Here is an 11,193-nt window from a genome sequence, read left to right as displayed (position 1 = left end):
GCTGGGCGGAGCCGCGGCGGGTCTGGGCAGGGAGGTGCCGGCCAGTACCTCGACATCGACGTTGGGCGAGCTCTCCCTCGGGTCGTAGTCGTACAGAGCCACCATCCTCCGCGTCGGCATGGAATGGCGCCGGCCGCCCCTCCTGCCTCTGTCTGCGGCACGAGGGGAGGAAGAAAGTCAGCGTCAAGTTATTCCAGAACCACGGCCGCCCCTTTCCTTCCACGCCACCCTCGTCAGGGTGACTGACACCACGCAGCAGGTGACAGGGCTGTGCGTGGCCACGGCGGCCAGTGCTCTGCCAGGGGCCCACTGCGGAGTTCTGGGCTCACATCTGGACACACCAGAGCCACGTGCCCAGGACCCAGGGCTGGGGAAAGGTGACCCAGCCACGAGGCCTGTCAGGGTGCTGCCTGCATTGGAGTGCTGTCTGCGTTGTCGGGGTGCTGCCTGCACTGGAGTACTGTCTGCGTTGTTGGGGTGCTGCCCATCCCCGCTCATGGAGGAGCCAGCTAACCCACTGCGAAAGCCCGGGAATGCTGTACCCTGCACGGGTGCCCCTTGGCCAGCTGCCCAGGACTGCGCGCTCAGACCTGCCCCCCGTGGCCCTTCCGTACAGCATCGAGGACGGTGCCTTCTCTCAGACCTGCCCCGCCGTGGCCCTCCTGTACAGTGGGGGACCAGCCTCCCAGGGGCACCACTGGTTTCTCTGGGGGACAGCAACGAGTGTGAGCAGCTCTGGAACGATCCGCTGCACACAGCGAGCACAGGCCTGACCCTGGACGGCGAGCTGGCCCGCTGCCCACTTTGCAGACCAGGAGCCCATGCACAGCCCGGAAAGCACAGAACTCCCGAAAGTCTTCACTGTGGGATCCAAGACCTTTTCCTGGACACACCCAGGGGCCCAGGCAAGCCCAGGCTGCTCCGTGTGCCCGGAGCGCACTCAGGGTCCTCTACGGCAGCCCCCACAGGACGACCTGTGCTAGATGCTGGAGGAGCCCCTCAGGAAACAGCCGTCTGTGGAGGGGACATCGCCCTGCAGAGCTGCCCTACATGCCAGGAGTTCCGCCCCGGGCTGGCCCAGCCGGGCACAGAGGGCCACCTCGCTCAGAGTCTGGCAGAGAGCGCGGAGGACTGCTGAGGGGAGCGGCTGGGGGGGCCTGGAGGAGCCCCTCAGGAAACAGCCGTCTGTGGAGGGGACATCGCCCTGCAGAGCTGCCCTACATGCCAGGAGTTCCGCCCCGGGCTGGCCCAGCCGGGCACAGAGGGCCACCTCGCTCAGAGTCTGGCAGAGAGCGCGGAGGACTGCTGAGGGGAGCGGCTGGGGGGGCAGAGCACCCTCCGGGGTGCAGGGCTGACTGCCCCACCCTCGGGACCTCCTTCCTCAGTTCCGCACACACAGGACGGGCAGTGGCTGGAGTTGTCGCTCCGAGAGACAGAAGCGCCGGGCCTCTCTAGTTACTGACGTGCTCACAGACGCGTAGGGTAAGGTGGGACAATCAATGCAGCCGCTCCCGGCAGGTGGGCCCGTGCCCGTCCACGATGGCTCTACCCGAGTCAGCCTGCCTGCGTCCTCCTGACCACGGGAGAGCACGGTCAGGCCACTGCTGAAGTTCCCCCAGATAAAGTCACATTTGTGCAGGTGCGAGTAATTACCAAGGGCAGGCGCTGTGGGAGCGTGCCGTGGGTTGTGTGGCCCCCTCAACCTCCGTGGAGGGAGTTCGAGGAGGGGCTGCCCCTCGGTCTCTGCCCGCAGCCCGGCTGGGTAGACAGGTGGGTCCGAGCAGGCCATGGACTGCCTCTTTCAAGGTGAGGAGGTCTGGGGGCTCTGACAGTGGGCCTCGTGAGTGGGGTTGGTGCCCTTGACAAAGGGACCTCGGAGCTGCCGCGCCCCAACACGAGGCACAGCGAGAGGTGGCCACGCTCATGCCCAGGTCTCCAGAATGTGAGCGCCGAGTGGCATGGAAGTGCCCACCGGGAAATGTGCAGCAGCTAGAGCTGGCACGGAGGCTCGGAGACCTTGCCGATGGGCAGAGGCTTTGAAGCAGCATGTTTAAAAATTTCGATATTTTTTTTTAAAAAAGTTGATCCAGTGTTTTCACTTAAATGTGAATGACATTAAACTGATCTTCCTACCATTCTTTGGAAGCCTTTCACTTTCACGTGGAAAATTAAAAACTTAAATGTCCTGTTGCTTAAAACGCGCTGAGAATGGTTCTGCTGTTTGCTCCCTGGTTTTGAAGACTGGCCCAGGGGGACCAAGGCGAGGGCGGAGCGTGTGGGCACCTGCGGACAGCACAGCCGGGGGCACAGCGCGAGCCTTGCAGGCCCCGGCTCTGCCCTGGGTGAGCTGCCTCGGCGCGCACTTGCAGAGCAGCTAGCTGTGGGTTTATGGACAGACAGGCTAGAGCGGCGGCCGGACCCCTCCCCGAGGTCATCTGCCTCAAGACCAGCTGCGTCTGCCTCAGGCCTGCAGGACGCTGTGGCCCTGCTTGGCACAGAGGGTTTTGCCCACAAAGTATCAGCAGTCACTTCCGCACGACGCTGGCAAGCTCCTGCTCCACCCCGCCCCGGGTGGAGGTAAGCAGCGCCCCTTACCTAGCCTCTCCACGGGCGTGCTCAGGGGCAGGAAGCCCTGTCTGAGGAGCTGGGCCATCATCTCCTCATCATCGGCCTGGATCTCCGACACCATGTTGCAAGGGATGAGGCCGAGCCGGGCACACGTCTCCCCGCGGTAGAAGCCGTCGGCATCTTTGTCTCCGTAGACCTAGAGCCGTGGGGCAGACGTGGCTCAGAGGCCATGGTCCCCTCCCAGCAGCTCGTATCAGTCCAAGTCACTGTCTACAGGAGTCGCCCACATGTGGTGGCCGTCGGGACCTGAGCTCCAGGACGCACGCTGCGAAGGCGGACCTTCTCCCAGCCACTGATTCACGGAGCTGCCCACCGAGCGGGGGCTCTGGGGCGTGTGCTCAAACTCGCATAGGTCGGTGTGGGGAGGGGACCCTGCCCTGCAGAGGACGCGGCTGCTCCCTCCACCGGGTGCCGGGTGCTGGGCGCTCTGACACACCGTGTGCGGCCGCCAGGACCCTTTCTGGGACCGGCAACCTCAGAGCTCCAGGCCCCTCTCCTCCGTATGCTCTGCCTCAGTCTCCCTCCTCCGGATGCACAGGGCCAGTCTCCACTGACCAGAAGGGTCAAAGGGTACAAGCTGCCAGGGCTCCGTGGCCGGTGGGCTCCTGTTTCTCTGCCCCTTCATCCTCTACACACACACCTCCTCCCCGCGTACCTGCAGCTCAGGTCTCGTGCACTGAGGGCTCTTAAAATGTGGCGCTGTGCACTTCTGGACAACACAGACCAGCAGGGCCCACAGGACAGGCTGTGTGCTTGGTCCTCCAGGGCACAAGGCACGACTGCCCCCACCTCCCGTGGCCTGCATGGCCACGGCCCTGGCTGTGGACTCCCTGCCCACCGTCCCCAGCTCGCCCAGACCCCGGCACTGCGGCCACAGCCCCGCCCGCCCACCTTGATGATCTGCCCCTCTTTGAAGGGAAGCTCCTCCTCTGCAGCATCTGGGTTCGGGGACATCGTGAGCGGGTCGTAGTCAAAGAGAGCCACGAAGATGCGGGGCGGGAGCTCCTCAGCACCGGGGTCCGTCTCGGACTCCTCGTAGAAGTCTGGAGAGAGGCGGGCCCGCCCGGCGTGCTCATCTGGGGGCGAGAGGGGAGGGCAAGGGCTGGTGACCCCTCCTCGCCTACAGCGCGGCACGTGGGCAGAGTGGTGGGAGGGAATTGGTGGCAATGGCCTCTTTCATTTCGCCTTGCATGACTTAATTTTAGCTGACGCACAGGTGGGAACAGGCCAGGCGGCCTGGACGGGGGCAGGCTGAGGAAGCAGATGTTGATGGTCAACAGCCTCGCTCTGAACCTGGGGGCCGCACTGTGCAGAGCAGCTTCGGTCCAGGGCATGCCAGAGCACTGCGGTGGCGCCCAGGACGACCGGGCCCTGCACGCCCCAGGGTGGGTCTGAGGCCGAGGGCTGATGTGCACGTCAGCCGGCACTGGGGATGGGCCAGGCTCTCAGCGCACGGGTAACTGGCAAGTTCAGGACTTCCTGGCTCAGCTGGACCCAGTGTGCCCTGCCCCGCTTCGAAGGACAATGCGTTTCCAAACCCTAACGTCTGGGAGTCGCATTAGACTGCTAGGCAAACGGAGTCCGCAGATTCCAGGGGCAGGAACCAGACTCAAATGCAGGGTGATCGGGAAAGTCATGATGCATTTGTGCACAGAAAAACATAAAAAAAACCCTCATGATGACTTCTAATGACCCAGTGTATCTCTGGGGACATTACTAACGTTGAGAGGCCCTCGGCTAGCTAATTACATGGTCTGGAATTTATTAGAAGTGGCATTATATAATTTGGGGTTTTGAATCATGCAAGGTATTTTCTTCTCTTTTCGGAAACCTACAGGATATTAGAAACTACATTATCGGGAACCTCCGGGTGGTATGGTGGCTAAGGTGCTGGACTCCCACAGGGCCAACTGCAGTTCGAGTCCTGGACCTGGTGGCATGAAGACGATGCCAGGCGTGTGTGCCCAAAATCCTGAGGGACTGGTGGGGAAGGGACTGCAGAGTGGCCGCCTCCTCTGGGGGGTGAACTCTCACTTTCCTTCTCTCTCCAGCAAGCGTGCATGCCCTCAGGGGAACACCTGAAACAGTTCAAATTACAGTACTTTCAGGTCATTGTGGGCTCATCACGAACTAGAGGAGGGAGGGTGTACCTTGATGGGCATATTTGCTGCTGGGAAAAGAACTGATGATTCTGGAACACAGTAGGTTTCTAAACTATTAACACTCATATCTTCCCAAGAAAAACAGAACTAAGCACACGGAACCGGAGAACACCGTGTTTACAGGCACTGGCCACTCATCTCCGAGGGTCGGGTACCGGGGTGCTCCTCTTCCTCGCTAGGCGACAAGTGCCTGCACTTAACTTTCCTAAACGCAGTGGAACACACGTGCACACGCGTCCATGCACAGGGCGTGCTCGGCTCTAACTGTTTCAGTGGCTTCGGAACAGCCAGGGCGCCTGAAGTGACCCCGGTCTGTGGGTAACACTTACGCTCAGTTTCTCTCTTCCCACCAATTTAACAAGCATCTTACTGAAATCCAGACGCGTTCACAGCCGTCTGAACATCTGACCCTAAGAGAAACGTGGGCATCAGGGGAGCTCTGACGAGGGCCACCCCGCAGGGCGACTTTCTCCTTGCTTGCCCAGCTCGAGACCTGCCAAGCTGTCTTCACTTCCCGGGGCTGAGGGGTTGAGCCGGCAGCCGGGTGCCCTCAGCAAGGCCCAGCGCCCTCGTGCCCACAGCGTCCCCTGCCCAGGGCCAGGCAAAGTCGTTCACTGAGGGGGAGCTGTAGCTGGCCCCTCCACCGTTATGGCCAACGACGTGACAGCCTGTTTGGCAGTGGGGAGGCTGGCCTAGCAGGCTGGATGGGGTGGCCACCGCCACCATCTCACAGGACAGAGACTCTGCGTGGGCCTGGAGTCGCCGCGGAGGGGTGACCCGTGCATCAGCCACACGACATGGGAGATGGGGCACATGGGCTCCTGTGCGTCCGCCACACTGCTAGCTGAGCTCTGATGCAGGATCAAAGTTCAAATCTACATGTTTTACCTTTCAGTCCCTGAAAATTCTGTTTCTAAAGCATCTTTAACATTCTGTGAAGTTTTTACTGATAAAAATAAGATCACTGAAAAATTGTAAAAATGGAAAAGGTCTTTTGGGGGACCCACAGGTGCAGACTCAGGTGCAGAGCCCCCCCCGTGCCCACTGCAGCCAGTCCCGCAGCTGGTTCCCCGCACCCCCCAGCTCTCTGTGACCACGCACGCCCGGAAACAGAAATTCAAAAATACTGGCACATCCTTTAAAAAAGAACGACCCAGCAGAGGAAGGTATCAGGAAGCACGGTCTCAAGGCTCGGCTTTGCTTTATAAAACCCTCCTCCCTCCGAGCTGCTGGGAGGGAGGACAGCCGTGTGCTCGCCTTTGGTCGTCGCCGTGGCTACGACCTGTGGTCAGAGGCGGCTTTTCGGGGTCCGAGGGCGACAACCTCTGCGAGGTCTCCTCTGGGCCTAGATCCCAGACGTTCTGCTCTCATGGGTTCTGGTGGGTCAGCCGTTCTGCTCTGCACGTGTGCACGTGTATGCAGGCGTGTGTGTGTAGGTGTGTGTGTGCAGGTGCATGTGCAGGTGTGTGTAAGTACACGTGCAGGCCTATGTGTGCGGGTGTCTGTGCAGGCCTGTGTGTACAGGTGTGTGTGTGCAGGCGCATGTGAAGGCATGTGTATGTAGGCATGTGTGTGCAGTGTGTGTGCACAGGTGTGTGCAGGCATGTGTGAGCAAGTGTGTGTAGATATGTGTGAAGACATGTGTGAGCAGGCTTGTGTGAGCAGGGGTGTGTGCGGGCACATGTGAGCAGGCACGTGTGTGCAGGTGTGTGATCAGGCGTGTGTGTGCAGGCACGTGTGAGCAGGCATGTGTGGTGTGTGTGCAGGCACGTGTGAGCAGGCCTGTGTGTATGCAGGCGTGTGTGAGCCGGCATGTGTGTAGGCCTGTGTGTGAAGGCGTGTGTGTTCATGAGAGCCTGCCTCATTTGTGCTGTAGACCCGGTGCCTCCCTCCCATGTGCTAATGCTTCCTGGGGTGGCCATCCTGACACGCTGTGATCCCCAGGGCCCCTCTCCACTCTGACTCCGACGACAGCGTCCGGCATGACTGGCTGCATTCCGAAAAGTAATTCAGATGCTGGAAGCAGACCGTGACTGCGAAGGGCACGGTGACAGGGTGGGTGAGGGGTCCCACGCCGGGGACACACTGGGCCTCGTAAGTGCTCTGACTCTCAGCCCCCGCTGCCCAAGGCCGTCGGCATGTGAAGGACCGCCCCTGGGCGAGGGTCCTGCCCCGAGCCTGCGTCCCTGAGCGTGGAGCTCAGTGGGTAGTGTCCCCTGTGCGCACACTGGGGAGCTCTCGCACACCAGGAGAGTGAGGAGGGCTGGTGTGAGATTTTGGAAATACACCTGGCCCTCCTACCCATGGGTTCAGCACCCATAGACGCAACCTGCTGTGGGTCAAAATTATCTGGGGAAAAAGTACAATAAAACGATACAATGGGGGACCAGCAGGTGGCAGGGTATTACGTCACTAGACGCCCACGTGGTCGACCATGAGTCCCAGACCTGGCGGCTTATCACTCGTGCCAGGCGTGTGTGGGCATGCCTACAATCTTGAGAGAAGAGTGGGGAAGGGGCTGCAGAGTGGCCATCACCCTGGGGGTGATTTCTCACTTCCTGTCTCTTGTCTCCCTGGCAAGTGCATGTGCCCTACAGCAAAACTCTCTTTAAAATAAATACATAAATAACATGACGAACAGACAGCACCCTAGCTGTGTGCATGTTGCCAGCGGTTACCCCACGTGGGCACCATGAGGAACCGGGAGTGAGTCACATACATGGGGGCAGAGGCCGCCTGCAAACCCTGCCCCTCCGCGGAGGACGAGGGCTTCCGGGGATCTGCCCTGGGCACCAGGGGCGGCTGTACTTACGAGAGCTCTTACCCGTCCTCTAACTCTTCTCTGCCACGAGGAGCCGAGAGTTCTCTGCAGTTAGTAGAGATGCTATTTCTAAATCCCTTAAGAATGCCCAGCTGGAAGACCGAGCAGCTCGGGGCAGGAGGAGGGTACCGATCGGCCACTCACCGGGAGACGGGACCACCGCCAGCCATGCCCTCTGAGGGCCAGCACCGCCGTGGGCAAGCCTCCGGCCTGCGTGATCCACCCTGTCGGCCCGCCCTGCGGATGCCGGGTTCCCTAAAATCTGAGACAGAATGAGAGTCAGAAGTCCTGCCACTTCGGGGCCCAGAGTCAAGGTAGCCAGATTGGTTCAGGTTCGAAGCAAAGCTCTAAAGGCAACTAAACTTAGCTTTTAACTGAAAGGTTAGCTGAATGAGGGGGGGGGGGCACTCGGCTGGCCCGGCACCCGGGCCCCACGCAAGCTCACTGAGACACGTCAGGAGGGCAGGACACGCGGCTCCTTGGGAATATCTTTCTGCTGCTGAGACCACAGACTGTGGGCCCAGCTGACAGCGGTTTGGACTCAGCCGTCACACCTGGGCACCTCTGACCACATTGGCCCATCCCTGCCTTCAGCTGTCACAGAGTGGGAAAAACGCTGCAGTTCTGAACATCCCACTTGAACAGCTGGATAGGAGGTTTCCGGAAACCCCAGACGGAAGGTTCTGGATCCACCCGCATTTACACACCTGGCAACGTCTTAATCCTACCCTGCAGGTGCCGAGACTACCCTCGGGCTAGCTCGGGCAAGCTCGGCCAAGCTCGTCTCTGGGCGAGGGCTAGCCCTGGCTGCCAGCACCGAGCAGGTCTCCTGCGCACAGTGAACAGCCGCGTGAGCGTCAGGCAGTGCCTGCCGCTGGGTGGAGACACGGGGCGTGGGCCCATCGCGGGGGTGAGGCGCAGACCAAAGGCCGGGCGCCATGTGGACGGCCCCGCCGAGTCCTCAGTGAAAAGTTCAGCGTGACGGGACCAAATGCTCTGAAAAGCAGGCACAAGACAGTGGTGGATGTGGCCCAGAGCGGCCTGGCTCTCGGAACCCAGCTAGTGAGCTGGACTGCGGCCGGGGCACAGCTACACAAGGACAAAGGCTGAGAGTGGAGTTTGTCTTGGACACTGGGCCCGGAAAAGAAACGGAGGAAGAAAGACCTTGGGAAAGTACAGAACTGGGTTTCCCCAATAAGCTTCTATGTCTCTGTGTGTGTGTTTGTTTTTGCAGTGAAGCATGAGGCTAAAAAAAATGAAATGAAAAATCCCAAATAACAAAGAAGAAAGGAAAACCCTTCCATCGCCCTACTACACACACATGAGTCCCTAGGAGTTATTTGGAAAATGACATGTTGCCCAACTCTGGGGTGATGTTGGTTCAGCTAACCCTTAATTAAAATTTAGATTCAGTTGTCCTTTAATTAAAGCAGCTGTAATCATTCATTACTGATTCTGGGGGCAAAATCATTACTCTAAAGCAACGAAAGGAGACCTTCAGCGCGGCCGAGCCTGGGAAGCGTGGAGCTCAACAAATCAAAAGTGCAGGGGCTCCAGCAGGCACCCGACGGGCCGAGCGAGCGGCGTGGGGCGGGGTGGGCCGGCCTGGCAAGCGGGCGGAGAGGCGGCTGCACACACCAGAGGGCCTTTCGCGACTCGGGGCGGCGGTCTGGCCTGTTGGACACTTGCCCTACTGTCGGGCGTGGCTACGCTTTTCCTCCCAACACCCCGCGTGGGGGGGAGGCTCGTCCCGGCCATGCTTCCTGGGGACAGCTCTGTCCGGGCTGGGCTGGGCTTCACTCCCGGGGACGTCGCCAGGGTCCTGCTCCCCAAAGTCCTCCTCAATGCTGCTCTGCCGGGTCAGGGTCCGACGCCGGGCCAGCAGCGGCTTCAGGCTTCTCCTGCAGGGACAGGGACCCGGGCCTGGGCTGCACTTGGCCACGGGGCTTCGGAAACTAAAGCGTGACTCTTCCTCTTCACTGCCGCAGTCCAGGCCGCTGTCCGGGCTCCTGGTGAGCGAGCGGCTGAAGCGACAGCCTCTGTCTTCGAGAAGGAAGTCCTCCAGGTGGGGGGCGGCCCCTGAAGCCCTGTGCCTCGCAGGGACCCAGGAGCCCGGCGAGGCCTCATGCCCCCGGCAGGGCCGGGCAGGCCGTGACTAGCACAGCCCTGGCCCTGGCCCTGGGGCCCTGCTTGTGTAGCAGGCCACAGCACTCCCCATCCTCCTCTGCCACCTCGGGGATGCTGGACAGCCGCTTGCTGTGGAGGGGCTGCTGGGGGGGCTCGGGCTGCAGGAAGGTGCCCTCGGAGGTCCTATGCCTACAGCACTCCTTGGGGCGGTGGCAGACGGGGTGGTCGCAGGTGAGTGGGGGCAGGGGAGAAAAGACAGACAGAGTTAGTCCTCAAGGCCTCGGGGACACGTGCTTCTGTGCAGGGACGCATGCTCCGGGGCTCTGGGTGAGTGCAGCTGGGACGCAGTGGTGCCAGGGCGCAGGCAGAGACAGTGCGCGGAGCGCGGGAGACACGCAGAAGCCGCCCCCATGCAGTTAGACCCAGGAGAGACGGGGGCTGCAGGGAGCGGCCGGGGAGGCGGAACGGGGGTTTTCACAGTGGCCCTGCGCACCTGGGCGCCGCGCGCTCACAGCCACCAGCTGCACCCTCAGCAAGCCCAGAGGCGATGACCACTGGATGTGGATGGGGCTGGACGCGGCGGGCATAGCGGCCTGTCTGCCCACCAACCCCCATCTAGTCTGGCACCCTCCAAAGCCCTCCCTGGTTTGCTGACGTCTCCCCGTCACCTGCCTAAATGGTGCGCACAGTGGCTAAGACCGCACGCCAACCCCGCACGCCTGGAGTGCCGTCTGCCCTCGGTGCCAGCACAAGGCCAGGTCTTTCTGCCCTTCCTCCACGCCTGCGGTCCTGAGGGCATCTGAGCCGGCTGGTGTGCTTGGCTGGACCTGGCCATGCCAGTCACTCGGGATCAGCGCCAGGGAGCGAGGCTCCATGAGGCGTCCTCCGCCAGGACGGCCCTCAGCTACCTCCACCACATGCCCTCATGCTGAAGGACGCCCTGCACTGGCCTGCCCTTCGGGGGATGCAGCTGCCTCTCAGGGCCGCGGGGCTTGGGGCCACTCATGGCCACCAGATGCCGGGCAGCGGCTGTGCCTGCGGGGACTCCAGCTCCGGGAGCAGGGTCCATGCTGCGTGTGCCAGCTGCAGGCCTGCTCCCACTCGGGACGCCACTGTCTCTCACTAACGCTACACTCGGGGGAACAAGATAGCCGGAAAGAACCGTCTGTGGGGCACCGGGGCGGTCACCTGGCGCCTTCCAGGGTGACGGTGCTGGGATGAGTGTGGGGGCCAGCAGGGCTGGACGTGTACCCATCACAGCAGGATGGTGGGCGTGGCTACAGCTGGCGGCCCCGTGGGCACGTGAGCCGCACGGCCAGGCCGGGCACCTGGGATTTGCACAGAGAATCAGAACCCAGGCAGCCTGTAACAGGCCCCGTTTCTACCACCGAGAGCACTGCAGGGCAGTGAAGTGGCTAACACCACCACCCCCCCCCACCCCCCCCACCCGCCCCC

At 61.6% G+C, this 11,193-nt stretch overlaps 1 protein-coding gene across 1 annotated transcript in view; it reads right to left on the bottom strand.

The window, feature by feature from the left end:
- Positions 1-11,193, bottom strand: part of RIMBP2 (RIMS binding protein 2) — a 52,985-nt gene that overhangs the window by 12,133 nt on the left and 29,659 nt on the right. The window contains exons 12-15 of the mRNA XM_027771376.1: positions 7,756-7,873; positions 3,520-3,704; positions 2,596-2,764; positions 49-152 (exon numbers count right to left, since the gene is read on the bottom strand). Coding sequence (XP_027627177.1) covers positions 49-152; positions 2,596-2,764; positions 3,520-3,704; positions 7,756-7,873 — 576 coding nt within the window. The remainder of the gene's footprint in view (positions 1-48; positions 153-2,595; positions 2,765-3,519; positions 3,705-7,755; positions 7,874-11,193) is intronic.

The sequence above is a fragment of the Tupaia chinensis genome, unplaced genomic scaffold, assembly GCF_000334495.1.
Source record: "Tupaia chinensis unplaced genomic scaffold, TupChi_1.0 Scaffold000211_1, whole genome shotgun sequence".
NCBI lineage: Eukaryota > Metazoa > Chordata > Mammalia > Scandentia > Tupaiidae > Tupaia > Tupaia belangeri.
The sequence above is the reverse complement of the archived record's forward strand: the minus strand, read 5'-3'. Positions and strand labels throughout refer to the sequence as shown.